The 18,839-nt window shown below is 40.9% G+C and overlaps 1 protein-coding gene across 1 annotated transcript in view; it reads left to right on the forward strand.

Moving 5' to 3' along the window:
- ST3GAL3 (ST3 beta-galactoside alpha-2,3-sialyltransferase 3) overlaps positions 1 to 18,839 on the forward strand; it is a 184,252-nt gene that overhangs the window by 100,696 nt on the left and 64,717 nt on the right. The window contains 3 exon segments of the mRNA XM_086617229.1: positions 10,882 to 10,919; positions 10,922 to 10,974; position 11,119. Coding sequence (XP_086473355.1) covers positions 10,882 to 10,919; positions 10,922 to 10,974; position 11,119 — 92 coding nt within the window.

The raw sequence follows: 18,839 nt of genomic DNA on the forward strand, positions 1-18,839 counted from the left end.
GATTAAGAGAGGATATAGCTGTCTGTGCTGTCTACCTTGAGTCAGTAAATCCCTTTGGTTTTGTCAGGTGGCCTCTTACATGGAAACTTTCTTTGGTGTCCAGTCTCTATGCCTTGTCTCTGGAAGGAGTACCCAGAAGGAGGTTTTACAAGCTCATTGTCTTACCCTTGTTTTGTTAAAATGTTTATTTTTAAAACCATGGGACCAAAGGAGAGAAGCTTATATTAAACAGTGCTGATATTATCTGGAAGATTTTAATGCCTGTTGCTTTACAGATCACTCTTAGGCTAAGGGCTGGAATTAATAAGGTGACAGAGAAGACAGAGAGTTATATGAAACTGGGCACAGGATCCATGTCTCCCGCATCAAACATTCTCTCCAGTTACAGAAGGACTTGCTGGCACTGGCACCTGGGGGAACAGCCCCCTCTGAAAATACTCTTTCTGCTTGGGGTACATATTTGGCCTTTTTTTTTGTCTAGGTGCGTAGTCAGACCCTGTGAGATGCAAAAATCCTTGGAGGTTTTTGCATCTGGTTAAAGGAAGGAAAAAACCTCTATCTGAACCTTAAATAGTAACAACTGACTGCCCCTAGTTCATCCTGCACTACAATGTGGAGTCTATTGAGCAGCAGAGTAACAGAAACACATCTGGAATTTTTCCCATCAGGATTGATATGGATCTCATTAATAGCAGCTTTGTAATCTATCTGTATCTGTTTTTTCAGTAAGTGATGTTATTCTGATATTAGTAATTTTTTTGTCTACATTGTACAAATGCATATCAAGTGACGGGGAGATGGCACCTAAAGCTATTATATTATCCTGTCTCACTTAGTAAAAGAAAAAAGCTTATTCTCTGATCAGATGAATTACACTGCTTTGACTACTATGTAAGCTTGAAAAATCACACAACTGTTTCTTGAACAACTTCCTACAAGGAGCATGCCAAGGTAAATTGTTTAGGCATTAGGAATTTGTGCAATGGAGAACATTCTACCCTCACTGTTTTTTTTAGTTCGGATGTCCATCTTCTGAATAGTGCAAACTATGACGTGAATTCCAACCAAAAAGCCTATCCAGTTTCAAAATGTTCAGAGAGAACTGTGCTTGCCCAGCATCTCTCATACTTTCAGCCCCTTCTTGTTTTCGCTGCAGAGTTTGTTCTTGTTTCTAGTTCATATCTTCCTGTTTTCTCAATAAAAATGTAGACTTGATTTGATATTGTCATTGCTATGCCAGTTTTTTGTGTCAAACCCAGATTGTGATGACTTAAAAAAAAAAAGGAATCTTTTTTAAAAAAATGACAAAAAATTCTCAGAAACATCACAATGGACTATCCATGTGACTGCCTCTGAGCATCAATTTATACAGCGCACAAAGAAGATGAGCAATTTACTTCTTGTCTTTGATTCTTTGCATTTAATTATCTGCCTGTCTTGTGTGCTGTAGGAAAGTACTGGTGCAATAACTTCTACGGACTTTTTTCCCCCTCACTTTTATTGTTTTGCTTTCATTTCCTGTTTGTGTCCGAAAGCGGGCTCGTCCTCTGCCTGCATTTTCGTTGAGGAGGCTTTCTCTGCAACACCTGAGATTCACTGTTGGGAGCTGCACTGGTGAGAATTGCAACCTACAAATATTCAGTAATAATGAGTCAGAACAGAAAATGCACACAGTTTGAAAAGAATTATTTATCTTTCCTCAGGTTTCTGAGCCTTTATTTGTTATTAAGGTCATTTCCAACTAAAAGGAAAATATTTGTTTGGTTGGTTTTTTTAACATGAAAGCTGAGATTCTTCTAGGAGTGTGATACGAGGAACTATGTCCTATAGAACTTTTCAGAATATGTCACTACATTTAACAAAATCAGAAGAGCTGACAATACCTCTGTTAATGCCATGGTGTGGGATTTGCAGCAGATTAATATTTTCCATATCATCTCAATAGGAATTTTTTTTGCCTAGGTTCTGAAATGGCATTGATCATTCTGGATATACATAAACCTTGCAAAAAATTAAGACTATACTCTCTCAGAACAACCCGTCTGTTTCAGTAATGATGCTTGAAACACTGACATTTCTTCTGCCAATATTCTTTCTGCAGTAAGCTTTATGCAGGAAATTTTTGCCCCAAGCAGATTTTTGACCTGGATAAGAACAGTATGCCAGAGGTGAAGGAACATCAGGCATTCAATAACTGAATAAATTATGAAGTTCAGTCCTCTGCCTATGCAGACACAAAATCATACAACCCCTTTCATAAACTGACCAAAGTTCACCTAAAGTAATTTGTTTTACACTTTCCTTGGCTTCCATCACAAGGCTATTTTGAAGCTTACTCGTTTTAAACATTAGTGACCTTATTTTTGCCTTCAGCTGGCTGTATCACAATCAGGTCATATTCATTTGGGTTTTGTGCCTATTTGTTCGTTGCCTTCAGTAGCTCTTTTCCTTCTGTGCTGCATCCCCTGTGCTGTACATCGACAGAGCAGTCACATCTGTTCTGTGCTTGCGCTTGGCTATGCTAAACAATGTGTGCATTTTTAGTTTAGCTGATGGTTGAAAGCTTTTTCATCATTGTCCTATTCTCCACATATGTACCAATTTCTTTTCAGCTTTCTTGACGTGCATGCACAAAAACTGTATGTGCTGTTTGTTCTAGATGGAAGAATTAAGTGTTCCAGGCTTCTTCTGCAGTGGCATTATTAGTTGTTATGAAGGCCACTGAAGATTTCACTATTCCCTTCAATGCTTTCAAATGTGAAAATTGTTCTGATATAGTAGGATAACTTCAAGTCAGATATCTACATTAAATAATGTGGTGGGACGAAACAATGTCAGTGGTGGCAGGAGTGAGCAGTGGGTGGGGAGGTTTGCTGGTAGTGGCATGGCTGTGGATTGACTTTTCTCTGCAAGTAGAATAAAGAGAACAGTAAGATGGCTGTATAAAAGCAAAGTTCAGTCACTGCATTTTAATAGACGTGTTAATTAGTATCTATGATGAAAGACAACAGGTCGGTGATGGGAACCATGCCCATCATCTGCAGTCTTCTGGAATGTATGTTAGATCTTCACCAGAAAAATCAGATTCCCTGCCTTTTGGGAGTGCAATGTTGCACAGCAGCAATTAGCCTAGATGCTTTCTGCTCTTCCGTTTGTTTTCATTAGAAATCGCAATCTCCTTTCTGTCCCAGTGGAATGTGAGCAGGAACACAATTGTGCTAAACTTTGGCCAACTGGCAGAGTTGCTGGCTGGCATCTTCTATGTGAGTTGACTCTTTCTGCTGGAGGGAAGGATTGGACCCTTTCTCCTTCCTTCCTCGTCTCATTTTTTATTTGCACAGAAGGCTTTGAAAACTCAGGCAGTAATTACAATCTGCTTTTGCTCACCTTCATCGTGTTTCCAAATACCATGTAATCTCATCTGTTTGGCTCAGTGCTCCCTCAGAGGCCTTGAACACCCCACCTGGCTTTTGGTAGGAAAAACTAGCTGTAATTCAATCTTGCATCTTTGACAATAACACGTGAAAAACAAGCTATGACATTGAAGTGATGTTAGGAGACTGGGTTCCACACTAACATCATTCTACGCTGTCTAGAAGTCAGCTTTGCATAATTATGTTTTGGTATTAGAGGGTTCAGTGAACAATGACAAATTTTGCATGTTGTCTTATATGCAGCACCATGAGGCAGGTCAGGACAAAGTTTCTGCCTTGTCTGAATTTTATAGCTTATTTTCCTTTTTTTTTTTTTTTTTCTTTCTTTTTTCCCCCAAAGGAAGCCAAGCTTTAAACCAAGCTTCTTGTTATTTTTGTGCATGCATGTGTGTTTTTTTGTCTGAAGCATTTGGGGAATCAGTAGCAAAGTCTGAGAATTTGGTTAAAGCAGGCAAACGAATTTCCTTTTGGTTTTAATATTTACAGTTCATCTCAAAACTTTACAGTCCCCATGATGATTATTTGCATTATATAGAGACACTCTAGGTAAGCTGTTCAGGGTACTTTGTTGGACCTCGTGCATGTCAGAACGTAGTCTGTTAGCAGGAGGGACTGAGATGATATTAAATCAGTCTTTGATTTTGTGCCTTGGTGGTGCGTACGCGCAGGATATTAATGACTGCCGAAAGGTTAAACTTTACGTGTCTTCCTGTTTATCACAAAGATACAGGGTACAAACAGAAAGCAGTCTTGGCAGGCAACAGGCTTGCAAAATCCCTGTGCTGCTTATCTACAATTGTGTTTGTACTGAAATTTGATTACCATGTATGAAGGTAAGTACTTCAGAATCCCAAGGAGCCTGAAGGGTAGCTCTTGATTCCCAACTGCAGCAGACTGCAGCTTGGGTACTTGGTCACCTCCTAGCAATATTAGCCCAGTGTGAAAATGGTTTTAAAAAAAATAGACCTGTGCAGAGCTTCAAAAGATCGTCTGTTGAATTTACCCTCTTAAAAGTAGGCATATCTATGACTAACCCATGCTTAATAGATGCAAACTTGTTCTTCAAAATAATACAATAAGATCTGAAACTACTATAGTTGATGCATGTCCAGGCAATAGATTTCAATGTGTAATAATCCCAAGCACAACAAACCTTTTTGTATTGTTTAATTTAGGTTTCATTTGCTGCATTTTAAGCCCAGGGCTACTACTTCTATATACCAGGGATATGGAGATCCTACCTTTCTCTTTTGCAGCAGCCTTGTAATATTTAAAAGCTGATCATGACTCTTTCAGTTTTCTCTTCTCTAGACTAAACAAATTAACTTCTTTCTAGCTTTCCTCAGATACCGTGTTTTCTAGATCTTAGATCTTTTTCATAGCTCTCCTTCAGCCTATTTCCAGTTCGTTCATGTGTTTTGCGTGAGACCCAGAACTGGGCATGGTCCCGAGCTGATGCTTTCTGATCCTGAGTAAAGTGGAGGAGTTAACGGGTTTTACAGCTGTGCTAGTTGCATTTTTCAGTCATGATAGGATGTTTATCTTTTCTGCAATAGCATGACAATGTTCTGTGTATGAACCACAGGACAGAGCATGGAGGCCCTTTAAGATATGCTGGAGCAGCTGGTTCAGCTCTAAATAGAGCAGTGAGCAGGCAATGGAAAAATACCCACACCAATGAGTTTAAAGAACCTGCTCTGGGTGATGGGGAGCAAAGAAGGCAAGAAGGCTGATGATGCTCCAGAGTGCCTCAAAGGTACAGAGTAGCCATTCCCAGGGGAAGAGACTGGGATAACGGAGAGTCCAGCTCCATGGCCTGCAGGTGGGTGGAGGGCTTTCTGTTCTGTGGACTTTACGTGCCCTTTCCTTTTCTTTGCTTATGGAATAAAGCCTGTTCAAAGACATTTTTTGGAGTGGCTATGGCATTTACTGTCCCTTTCTGGCAGAAGGAAGAACCATGGACCTCATGGTCCTTCTTGCAGAGCTGTGAAGGGACAAGTGATTATACCAGCTCAGTAATAGACAAAACCCAAATGGCAGAGTTATTAGGAAAGGGCAGACAACAAAGCAAAGCGGTGTTGTACCACTGCATAATCCAGTGGCATCTGTACAGAGACTGGCCAAGTAGCTGAGGACTTTTCAGCCTGAAAGAGACAACTGTAGATACGCTCAGGGTCTATAGGCATGAATAGCAAACGAGAAGATGGATAGGGATCGTGGTGGCTCACTGTCTCTTCTAAAAGGAGAAGTAGGGGTCTCAAATGGCAGTGGTAGGGCCACACTGAAGTGTGGCCATTCTTCAGTACAAAGTTGTCTTTACCATATTGTCTGATTTTCTTTCAGACTATCTCTGCAGTTTAAGATCAACCTAATTTTTGGCCTGATCTCTACTGGTAAAGATTTTCTTCTTGCAGCCATCCATTTCTTTTTTTGGCTCTTTTATTTGCTGATTTAGGAAAAGAAGTATGTTGGTTGTAGGATGGGGTTAATCTTTATTAATGCAGTTTCTTAAATTTTTCAGCTGCTTGAGGAATCTTTGAGCTGCTTGGATTTTTGACAGAGGATTAATGTCAATAAGAAATGTGAAATCAGGACATCACAAGCCTCCTCATTCCCTATGCTATCACACCATGCTGCTTCCCAGAGAAGGGAGGCAAGGGAGAGAACATACCTCTAGGTCTCATTAGGGAAAAAGGAAAAGGTTAGTTTAGATTTTTCTCTCCATACTTTATATTATAAATGCCTCTATCAGAGCTAATTATTTGGTGCTAGAGAGCTTTGGTTTGTATTTTGGCCATTTTATTAATAAAATTGGTAGATTTTGTGCCTTCTGTCTAACGGTGGGTGCTTTTGAGCGTAAGCAAACAAAAGAGAGGGTAGAAGTCATGCTGGAACAAATAAGTCATTTTCGTGTGTTTGCTTTTTTTGTTCATGCCCTTTTTCAAGTGGGATGTGCAGGTTATGTACCACATGAGATTCTAACACCGTTTGCTTTTTTTTTTCCAACTTCCATTTTTTCATTACTACTGATTCTCTTTAACTAAAGAAGAAACAAAAGAGCAGGGCAGCTTAAAGGAGGAGGAGAGGGGGAAAAAGGAAGGAAATACCTGAGAAATAAGCCCAATGGAGCTTAGTGGCTGCCAGTCTGCCTTTTCTTAGTGTCATATTTCTAGAAACATAGTGCCATCTTCTCTACTCTTTCAGGGACTTGGCCTTGTCTTCTCCCTCCGTGTTACAGCCAAAGACTATCAATTGGTTTATGTTATTTGCTTTCTCTCTGGTCTAGCATATTCCCTTCTACACAGTTATGTATTAATTGCCTTGAAAGCAGCAGATGGGAGTAGGGAGCAGATTCTAGTCAAGATTAAACATCTGAAATTGTTCAATAGCTACCCCGATAGAGGCGGTGCTGGGCTAGGATTGGCATGATACTTTGGAAGTTAGCACTGCTGTATTGAATACCTCAGCACACATCAAAGAGCAATGGTTGTGAATGGATTCTGTGCATCAAGGACAGAATGGAAATGGTCAGAAAACTTGCCTGGGGAGCTTCTGGCAGGCTAGTTCAGCCTTCCACGTAGAAATGTTTTGAGGCCACAACTGTTCTTGCTGGTCAGGGAAAAAATAACTGGAAATGTAATTTTTTATCGCATAAGTTGTAATCCCCTAGGCACCAATATATATATCACGCTTTCTTGTGTATATAGATTCCTGTTTAAGAATAGTTTCCTGGCGGTACGCTTACTTTCACTGTGTGCAGTGACAAATTGCGTTAGAGATTTTACTAATGTCTTTGCATAAGGAATGCAAACTCGAGAGCTGGGAGAGATTTGGACTACACATCGTAATTATCATATCCAGCATTTAATAGAGTCGTTTAGATTGAAAAAGACCATTAAGATCATCAAGTCCAGATTTGGTCTGTTTGGATGTCCTTTCCTGTTTTATTGGGTATGTCACTCAAACTAGTGATTTTAGATGCTTGGTATTTCTCTCCCAAATCATGCAGGTCATAAGCGCGTGCCACAAGCTATGAGGTTGCTTTATGTCTGCTCTGGAGTTTGGGGTGGGGTAGATAGGAAATGGTTAAAAATGAAATTTGAAAAATCAAAACTCTTGCTTTACATGCTATTTGCCATAGAGCACAAGCCTATTTCAGTTCTGGAGCTGTGGCTGCCAGTGGAGCTCACCTGCCTTTGGGTAGCAGCAGCAGCACTCAGGTAAAACGCAGCATCCCATATGTAAGCTGCTCAGTAGATACAAAATTAACAACATTCAGAAACATTTACTTTTTCTGTTTGACAAACTCCCACACATTCCTTGGAATGTATTTTAGGTGCTCTGCAGAGAGCATTCCCATGGCCTGTTTGAGGCATATCCTGGTGTTTGCTGAAGGGTCCTAGAACACGGCCAGACGTGCTTCAGAGCCGAGACAGAAGAGCCATGCTCCTGGAGAGGTCTGGCAGACAGCATTTCCCTGTCACTGCTGGACATCGGTTCTGGCCTGTTCTGATTTACTGAGGTGCAAAGCACTTTTCATAGATCATGAGCCTACAGCATTCATGATTTCTTAATATTTCCAAAATAGAATTACCTTCAAGATTTATGTGAGCTAAATATCCTCTTATTTGCTCCTTTTTCCCCCATATGGACATAATATTTTCCCCTAAACTGTTCCTCTCCTTCTTTAAATGAAGCAGAAGTATGAATTAAAGATCAGTTCCCTGGCTCTGTGTACAATAGTGTTAAATATTGTCAGATATAGTAGGTGGTCTAAGGCTATTGTGTTCTTTGCTAGAAAAATCCCAAAGTTTACTTGTAGCGAATATATAACAAGGCCAATGGTCACTTCACCATTCTTTTTGGACATCCCTTTGCTCACATGCAGAAGAGACACCATAGACCATCAGATCAGTCCTGTTGCTTTTGGGTTCTCCCTTCGGGGCCCAGGGAGTCCCAGGAAGGATCTGCCCTTACTCCTTGTTTTACCAGGAACCTTGTAAAGGGGAATCTCCATTAGGGAGAGACACTCAATACTCTGTGTCAGACTGCTATAAACTGTCTTTTCCTGGTGTATGACTTGCAAATAGAGCAGTTAATTGCATCTGTAAATGATACCAGCTTCTGAGTAGGCCTGACCTTACAGCCTGTACCTTCTTTTTCTTGCAGTGCTCTTGAATTGGAGAACTGAAGTGGCTAAGTCGTTTATTTACCCTGCCCTGCTTTGTAGCATTCTTACAGGGAATTCTCTTGATTCTTGAGAGGAGAATAAAACCTCCTCACATATGCGTTTTCTGAAGCATCTGAGACTTTCTGAAGATGGCATATCACAGTGGCAACAAGAGTAGCTCCGTGACCTCAGACACCAGCCCAAAGGTGCTGGTGGCCTCCAGGCAGTGCCATCGTCCTGCACTGCGGCTGCTGCCTGGGGAAAGTGGGGACCATTCTGTGAGCCCTGACTTCTGCTATTAGTTCAAGTGGTAGCTGTAAAGGAAGAGCTGTGAACATCTGTACTGTAGCCATTCAGGTTGTAAAAGATCTTACATTGTAGGAGAATCCTGCAAAGATTCCTTCTATTGATGTTGGAAGGAGGTGAAGACAACTCTTCGGAGACCCACCAGTGTAACATAATACTTGAATTTCAATGCAGCAAGGTGCTTGAAAAAACATTGAACTAATTGTCAGGTTATCGAAGCTTGTATTGTATTATTGTATACTGTTCTTTTTTCTTTTTTTTTTTTTTTTTTTATAGGCCCATGGATTTTGTTTTTTACTTAAGATCTCAGAAGCTCTAATACATCTAACACATCTTCCTCACCTTTTCCCAGATAAAGTTATATAGACCTTTTCATATCCTCAGCTCTGGATAAACTTCCTTCCTTCTAGATCAGCCAGGTAATCTGTGCATTCTGCTTTTATGATTATAGAGGATTTTATTAAAAATTGCATGAGTGGATGTGAAGCAGTGTGCATGGGTGAGTTGGAGTCTTCTGTTCTTGTTTTGTTAAATGCTCTTGGTCTCTCTCCTTCCCAGCGATTTCTGCAACCTCTGATTTACTGGGCATCTGTGATAGGGCTGTACTTGGAGGCAGTTTATAATTCAGAATTCATTCCATCCTTTCCTTACTGTGCTGCTATCTGAAATTGTCACTCTGTGCCTGGCTGTGGTGTAGCATAGATGCATTTATCTTAATCGGTAGTTCAAGTCCAAAGTTATCTGATTGCAGTACCATGGAGCTGCACGCGAGTGTAAAAACAGCCTGAAGGGAGGGTTCAACTGCTGCGTTACGTCTGTCCCGCAACCAGTGCCTGGGTTAGCCAGGCTGTATCTACTTCAGGTACGTGCACGTTGCACTCGCAGTGTGGCTGTAGTGGATATGAACTCTCTCACTCGGAACGTGCAGTACATTCCTTTCTTCCTTTCTGTAGCGTGGTGTGATTGATTTTGATCCAGAGCATCGCCACTACTGTTTTGATATGATTGAATGAACAGATTTCTAATAATATTAGCATATTTTCTAGCAGTGGTCTTGATACACTGAGAAGTGGTCCCATATGAAAGTTAATATTTCTGTAATTTCTTTTGCTAATTGTTTCCTTCTGTCTGGCCACTGTACTAACTGTTTCTAGAAGAGACAAATCTTTAGTAGCTGCTGTGTTTGTCTGTTGAGGGCGTAATTAGGATAATGTATTCCTGTAATGACACAGTTAAGGAGGACTAGTTCTCTCTTTTGTAAGTGATTTTGGATAGATCACAACTGTTTGGTTTGGCAAGGACCTCTCTTGAATCATTTATGTTAATGAATGCGGAAGAAAACACCTACATCTGAACCGAATTTCCATTCTCTGTAAACTAAGTGCTGCTTCATGATATCCTACACTGTTTTCTCTCTTGCCTGTGTTATGATAGCTGCTGTGTATGTGTGTATGAGTGAGGCAGAAGCAGCTGTGAGAGCAGATAACCCCAGCCTTGCTCTCCATGAGCATTTGCCCAGTGCACCCCCACCTGCACAGAGCTGCACGCACATATGGAATGAACAATATAAGGGCAACTCCGCACCCCTTCCTCACACACTCGCATAGATAGACAGCACATAAATTGGCTTGTGCTTACTAAGCTGGAAGTAAAACTGCCTCAACTCTGGTTGTAATTTACAACTCATTTTAGCTAAATTAATAGTCAAACAATAACATGGAAGTTCTAAATTGTTGAGTGGAAGTGATTGCCAGGCTTACAAATTGAGTGTTTTGGGTGTCCTCATGGCACAGATTCTGACAGATTTGTTCCACTGCAGGCGCCTTTGGGTGAAAGTAAAATCTTCCACATTATTGTATTGCCAGTGAGAATGTAGAATCAGCACTTAGGTATGGATTCTCTCAACCTCCCTACAGAAATTATCCTTCCTAGTTCAGGACTTAATTTCTCTCTCATTTTGGTTTGTCTCAGGTTCTCGAAGCCGGCACCAATGTTCTTGGATGATTCCTTCAGAAGTGGGCGCGTATCAGGGACTTTGTACCCCCTTTTGGAATTAAAGGACAGGTAGGAGAAAACTGTACGGCTGTTGAAAAAGAAGGTGATTCTGCAGATGCTTGTCTCATCTTGTTTTTTCTGTGGTCCCTTGGGCTCAGATTTTTTCTCTGGTTTCAGAGAATCATTGTACATGTAGGTCTCAGAAACCCAAAGGGTTTTCACAGCTGGAACGTGGAGGATGGTTTAGTGCATGGGGAGAGTCAGTGCAACATGGCAATTTAGACCTACCACCACATTCTGGAAGAAGCGTTTTGGCATTGACTGCTGTAGCTTGTAGCATCTTTCCTGACAGCAGCAGAGAGTTCAAACTGATTTAAAATACCTTTAAGTCAGTAATTCTCTAAGGAACAGGAAAGACTCCTCTTTCTGAGCTTTGGAGCCTTGGGGTTGACCACTGATACAAATCTTCATTTTCTTTTCATAGCATTTGGTTGTATAATTATTTTACAGTTGTACTACCTGTGAACTTTTATAATGAATAGGAAAATCTGTCAAATGCTTAGTGGTGATTTGTAATATGCCTTGTCCTCCAGCTGGAGCATGGCAGCAGGGGCTGAGTCTCAGGTATGCTGTGAGAGAGCAAGAGTGGTGCTGGTGGTGATGAGATGGGAACCAGTAGCCCACTCAGCAGGTGGTATGTTTTGCAGGGGACACAAGCTCCTTGCTAGCCAACATATGCCACTAAAGGCCTCTCTGGGTGAGTGGTGGTGGAGCAGAAGGCTTATGCTCACAACAGTCGTTTGCTGCAGGCTTCCTGAAGTCTGATTGTTTATTAAGCAGTGTTTGTGGCATTGCATCGACTTCCAAGATTTTTTTTTTAAACCCTGACAGACTCAAGATTACAGATAGACCCATAGGACTGAAATACCTGATGGAGAAACGACTGCAGCCGCAATAGGCTTGGGTCTGTCTCTCTCAGTGGAAGCAGATGTTGTAGAACAATCACTGATCAAATCAAAGGCTCTACTGACAAATTTCTTTTGGCTTGCATCAATTCCCTTCTTTGTTTTGTATATGTCCATTCCTTGTCCAGTCGGTCTTTTGCAGCTCAATAGGCAACTAATTACTGTCCTCTCAATCAGCCAGCAGAGTTTGCAGCAAAGAAATAACAGTGGCAGCACAAGTGGAAGGCTGCGTTGACCACAGGAGGGCTTGTCCCCTTCTAACAGGCACACAAGGTGCCCAAAGCTAGGGCAAGCTGCTTGACCAACGTGGAGGTGGGATTTGCAGATAACACATGATGTCAGCTAGACCTAATAAAAATCATTCCGTTAAACTGAATCCAAATGGAGAAATTCACCAAAAGGGGATGACGGAACGGCTCTGGCAGCCTTCTCCGTGGGTTGTTGCCAGCTTGTATCACCACTGCAATGTTATGTAAATCTGGTGTTTTATATTGGATTTCCTCAGTTAAAAAGAGAAATGAGAAATTGCCATTATTTAAATGGCTGTGAGCTGAAGCCATGGGACGGAAACCGTTGAATGGGTTATTTTTTTTAATGCCCTCCTGGGATTGAATTTTGTGCCAAGTTTCAGTCTGGAGCAAGTTCTGTGTGTGGGAGGGTTGAATTATAAATCTCTGTAGCCCAGGATTTCTAATGGCCGTGCTGACAAGCTGTGAGTCCTAGCAATGCGAATGGCGCCCTTTCATGTTACACATCACTTGGAATTCTTGCATCAGTCTTTTCTGGCTGTCCCACGGGATGCATTCTGGCTCAGCTGAGTGATTGGATGATGGGATCAGCACCTCATTAGGGTTTTCAGTCAGGACAATCTAACGATATCCAAACAACTGACCCAGGCAGGCAGTGTGGAGCTCAGTCACGTGCTGGTGCAAGATGAAGACTATCAGAGCTGGGATGTGCATGGGAAAAAGAGCAGTTGGGGTGGCTGAGAAAGTGTGGAGAGACATGCCTGTGTTGAAACAGACGGCAGGAGTTCTGCTGTGTGCGTTAGGAGCCCTGTAACACCCTCAGATGAGATTTCCGACGTGCATCACACTGGGAAAGGCAGTTGGTGTTTATAGACACTGACTGTAGCTGGGTTGGTAATGGGAAGATTTTGCGGAGAACTTCGGGGAATATCACCCGGTGTTTTCAAGTCACTATGATCTAGTCCAAGTGCAAAATGGCTTTTTTTTGGGTGTGAAATATAACCACAGGATGAGCTCGCTATCAGTAATGCTGTGTGTTTCTAGAAACTGATCTGTGGTATCTTGAAAGTACTGAAACTATGAAATCAAGAGATTCTTAGCAGCTTGAAGGCTAATCCACCATTTCTGCTTTCTCTTGTTAAAGTTTCTCTCTATTCTTCAGAGTTTTAGCTACATTTTTCTTTGCCTTGTCTCTGAAAAAAACTGAAAGAAGTCCTTCTTCATCCATCACTTGATGTTTACTGGTCCAAGCAGCTTTTGAAGAGCATTGTCTACTGGACTGCACTAATTTGGAGTAACACATCTGTATAAATTACATGTAAGAGAGTAGAAATGGCTCAGAAATTTTCAGGGTAGGACTACTGCTCTTTAAAGACGATCATACCAAGGAGAAGGCAGGATGCTAGTCATTTTGACACAGTTCATCAGGGATCTTCATTTTCTTCAGAAGGAATCCAATTGTAAAGTCGGCCCTTCCATCTCCAGATGCTAAAAAGTAATCGATATAACATAGAAAGCTTAACAGTGTTTCTCCGTCAAAGGATGCTCACTCCTTTGACGTTTTGACTCCTCATTGGTCGTTTTCTGATTTGGCCATTAGCCCATGCAGAAGGGATTTATGACCAGAGTGCTCCACCCTCTCCAAGAGCATTTGCATGTAGAAGCCCTCAAGGCGAACATGGTTCTGAATATGAAAGCTTTTAGACTTTCCGCTGAATTGTGCTGGTTCTGAAGGGGACTAATGCAGCAGGAATAACACACATCTCATGTCAGATTGCAAACTGCTGCTATCGTTAGTTAACCACTGTAGTGGTTACTTGTCTGCTAAAGGAAAGAAGCACAGGAATAAGCAGGTCGCGACCCTACTGCTTTATGAACAGGACTTTCTTATGTGAGCTATGCAGTAGGAAGATTTGTGCAAACTCTTTTTGAACAGTGGTCTCTGAAAGTCCTCTACAAGGTATTAGAAACAGATGAAGAGGAGTTTATGAGGAGTGGTTGTACCTTTTTCTTAAACTGTCTTAAGTGGGCAGAGAGTTTTAGTACATGTTGTACTTGTTAACCCTTCCTCTGTTCACCAAAGATCTGGACGAGGGATTGATCCTAATTACTTGATCCTAATCCTCAGTGACCTGGGACAAAAGTGGACCTAAGAACTGTCAGGAGTGTTGGAGCTCATACAACAGGTTGAAGGTGTCATTACATTCATCACAGATGTCTCCACCCCTTTGTGGGAACTCTTGCTTTCTCTATGTGCAGAGAATAGGGAAAGTAATAGATAAGTTTCTGAAGAGTTGTGAGTATCTTATATTTTGACACCACAAAGAGTCACTACAGGTATGTAGTTTGGCCTTTTGTGTAACAGTGGCTCTAGGTTTCACCTAGTGACTTCTGCAGCTGGCTATGAATGAATGAGGTTATCTTTCAGAATCTGAAACAAGATTTTCTAAATGATGAAGAGCGACCACGTTGTCAAGCCAGTGTCATGTTTGACTGCACTTACTTTAAAAAATGCAACTGTTGGTGCCACGTTGAGCGTGTTGTCTCCCGCTGTGTGACTTGACAGAATCTAGAAACAGTATGTGCCACTGTGAGCACTTGGAAATGATGACTCCATCTCTATTAATAAATAAAATGGTTGTCCTCTGGTCCTAAAAGCAGTTGAGATCATTGTTCAAACAGGTTAATTCCCTGTCATCCCCCGCTAAAAGAGGATGGCTATGTCCAGGCTTCCTATCAAGAAAGGTCACTGGACTGTATTAGCCTGTGACCCTATGGATGCGTGAGAGTTATAGGAGAGGATATTTGTTGGCCTTGTTGAAAACCATCGGGCACTGTGCTAACGCTTCAATAGTATGGACTTGTGCAGGACAGTGTGGGCCTGTGCCCTGCTGCTGATTTGTTTATTAGTGTGTATATAGCCAAAGCGAGGGATGCCATTCAGGAACACAATGAAATCAGTCAACTTTAAGAGTCGTCAGGAAGATCAAACTGTAACAAGAAGCTGAAGCTCTAAAAGTGACAAATGTCAAGATGTCCTGTGGAGGACGACTCGGGCTGCCAAGCACCCCGCTGCGTCCCCAGCTATTGTTTCAGCATTAACTGGGATGTTGGAGTGGCTTCCATGTTTCGCCATTCACAAGGGTCTAATTTGCTTGTAGGATTTCTTCTTTCCCAGCACCCACCAAGCCTGCTCCTGCAGTTTTTTTCAGTGAAGAGCAAGGAAACTGCAGCAGTCTCAGGCTTTTAAATGAGTTAGATGGAGAATTTTTTTTAATTGACATTTAAATGTCTTCTTTTGTATTTTCACCCTTTTCTAGCAGTGCTTCTGTCAGTGTAACTTATGGAGGTATGAGTATGCACAGGCTGTCCATATTGTTGCAGAGATCCTCTAGCACGTGCACCGCTTTCAGGGTTAAATTTGTCAATAAATAAGCAATGGAAAAATTGTTTGTAGTGTTAGTGAGGTTATTAATCCCAGAGGGCCTCCTCACCAAATTTACCTCTATAGCTAAAGGAAAAGGAAAGAGTTATTTGGAGAAGGGCAACAAACAAGACTGGAGAAATACCTGACTATTAATAGAATTTCTCAGTACATGTGGCTTAAACAGTATAAAAGACTTTAAAAAGAAAGAGTAACTAGTATCTGGCATTCTCTCTGTGTAATGAGGATGAGAGAGTTGCTGCAGATTTTTTTTAATTTAAGTGAAAACGTATGGCACAGCATACACTAAAAAACTAAAGAACCATGATCCATGTAATGTCTCTTCCATGCATTTAGTCAGTAATTGTGTCATTGCTTAGCAGTAATTATATGTCTTCACTTCTACCTTTGTTCTTGCTAGATTGTTTTAAGCAGAGAAGCTGCTTTGTTGGCCCTGAATCAGTTTGTCTTTGAAGGTGATGTTTATTTCTTAGGGAGTGACTTTCTTGTCACCATCTTAGAATTTACCTCCTACCAGGAATCTAAGAAGCAATTTGTCGCCCATGATGATAAGAGAATATTAAGAATATATTTGAAGTGCTACAGTTTTACCAAATGTGATATGTACTACTGCTCAGGAGACTTCGTATTTTCATCTGATACAAGAGGAGCATCTGGAATTGGTGACACATTCAGTGACAAAGAAATTAAGTCCTTGCCCAGAGCACCAATGTATTGTGCAATGGTTAATTGTTCTTGTACTCAGTTTTATTTGGATGTTTTCTTTTGTGTTAGTGCTTCTGGGAAGAATCATGGTTCAGTGCTGCTTAGCAGTGGTTTCGTTAGTCTCATGAGGGAGAGGTCATTCATCTTGAGTGAAAATGTTGGGTTTTTGAGGCGTGCAAAATTTAACATATCAGAATGTTATTGGGAGAAAATGTCTTCTATTTTCATGCATGTTCTTTTCTTGCATAGCTTTTTCTTCCACATCAACGTTCTTGGCACGAGCAATACTTTATCTGTGAGAAACCATACTCACTTGGACATCACAATTGAAATTTACAGCTGACCCAAAGGAAAACTATCAGAAAAGTAGGTCTTTTCCAACCTACTCTTCCAGCTCTCTGTAGAGGCTGGAGTACCACATGCAGACACCTTCCCTACATTTGACTGGGTCGCTTGATAATAATGCGTCTCTCTTCTACTTCAATTCTCCAACCTTGTTTTTATTTTGTTAGCTGTACTCCATTGGTACAGATGATTATCCTACTGTGAGCATTTATTTGTTCTTCGTATGTTCTTCCTTAACAAATAAGGAAGAAGCACAAGCATGTATAGCCATTAGTTCTGTTCAGAGTAGGTATTAACACAAGCTTGTTTCATCTTGAGTTCGAGGCACATTTCTGAACTAGTTTCCACTAGAATTTCACATTTGACCAAAATTGGTAATAGTTGCCATTATCACATGGGAATGTATCTATAAAACCATTGCTGTTTCCCCAGGGAATCTAGCTGATTTTATAACCTCAAGAAATTAAATGAGAGGTTTGAAGGGGAAAAAAGTGAAAGTTTCAGAAGAGGTAGAGGATCAGCTTTTCATTACTGAATAAAGCCTCTAACGGGAAGTTATATTGTGAATTTTGAAGTTAAATCAACTCTCACTCTTGAGCTCTCTTGATGAAAGTACAGCTCTCCAGTGCAGTCTCTTATTTCAATGAAAATTGATGCTTTACTGTCGAATGTGCTTAAAGAATAGTCTTTCTCCCAACCCACTGAGAAGGAAAAAAGTTCCCCAAGGAGACCTTAGACCCCAAGTTTGCAGTTAGTAGAGTGACTCTGTGTTAGAGATCTTCCTAGAAGTATTGATAATATCCCTATCTTTTACCTCCTAGAGGGAAGAGCACATCTTCTCTGGCTGTTGTGTTTTGGAGTGCCGCATCTTAATATATTTTCTGCAAGGGACAGGAGAATTAGAAATTACTGTAGTAGTTATTGAGGTTTTTGGCCTTGAAGGTACTGCCTGACCACCTGCGAAGGGGCATGAAAAATGCAGCACCAAAGGGAAGAACAGCCCTCTTTAACAACTATATTTATTTTCCTGCTTGTCTTCAGACAGCCCGTTGTGAATCTTTCAAGGTCCATTTTCATTTGGCATGAATCAGCCTGTTTCTACAAACTTTATTACTTCCTCTGCATCAGATTTGAGTTTGGGTCAAAATGGTTAATGCCTGGTTATTGCAAAATGTTGCCCATTTTTTGGCATAATTGTTTTTTAAATTAATGTTCCAACTTTCCAAGCCCTGGGATTATGTTGGGAACTGAGCCTGTATTCTGAAAAAACAAACTCTTGGTTGTGAAGAAAAGCTTGGAAAAAAATCCCGGAAGGCTCCAAAACTATGATGTAAATCAAGAGTCCAAATGTTACGTGTTTTATTTATATCTTGTTATAAAAAAAAAAGGCCTTAAGGGCTTTCTGGAGCTTACATTTAATGCATGCCAGGTTTTCCTAAAATTGTTAGGGAGGTACCATGCGAATTCAGTCTTTCTTTCTTTTTCTTCTTTTCTGTTGTGTCTATGCAACACTATATGCCTCTTGTCTTAATACCATTAAAAATCATCAATGAAAGTATTGGGATATTGGAAGCAGTGGCAGTTTTAAGTCCTGTTGTTAGTAAGGTGTATCTCAAGTAAACCACCTAAATCTAGTACAGCTAATGACCATTCTCTTGTATTTACACGCAAGGTGTGATTTGGAGTCAGATTCCCGCAGTTTGTAGTTAACTGTCTTTGAGAGCCAGTTCACGTCTTTGCAATTTGCTTCTAAGTTCTGGAAGTCTTTGTAGCTGCTTTCTCCTGCATAGACCTCATAAAGTTAGCTGATCGATAATAAAAGGAAATGGTACAGGAAATTTCAGACTCATTTTGATACCTGTTGTACTCACTGGATTCCCAGCTTCACTAAGATACAAATAATGTTGTGTATCTACAGCTGGACATGGTGTTTCTGCGAGAGAACTAGAGGACAGAATATATGGTAAGACGTGGGTCCATGGCCTTGTGCTGGGCACCAGGGTGGCAAATCCTTCTGTAGAAGATCACTTCTCAGCTCCTGTATGGCGTGAGATTTTAAGGAAGAAAATGCTGAAGAAAGAACTTTATACAGAGCTGAACTTTCCAGTAGTGTAAAAAAAAAACCCAAAAAACAACGTATGTACTGGGTTTGTGCTTACAGCTTGTTTGTAAATATTGCCATTTGTTTAATTCATAGCGTTAATAGTGTTTAGCTTACTCTCCCCA

The sequence above is a fragment of the Tauraco erythrolophus genome, chromosome 10 (assembly GCF_009769465.1).
Source record: "Tauraco erythrolophus isolate bTauEry1 chromosome 10, bTauEry1.pri, whole genome shotgun sequence".
NCBI lineage: Eukaryota > Metazoa > Chordata > Aves > Musophagiformes > Musophagidae > Tauraco > Tauraco erythrolophus.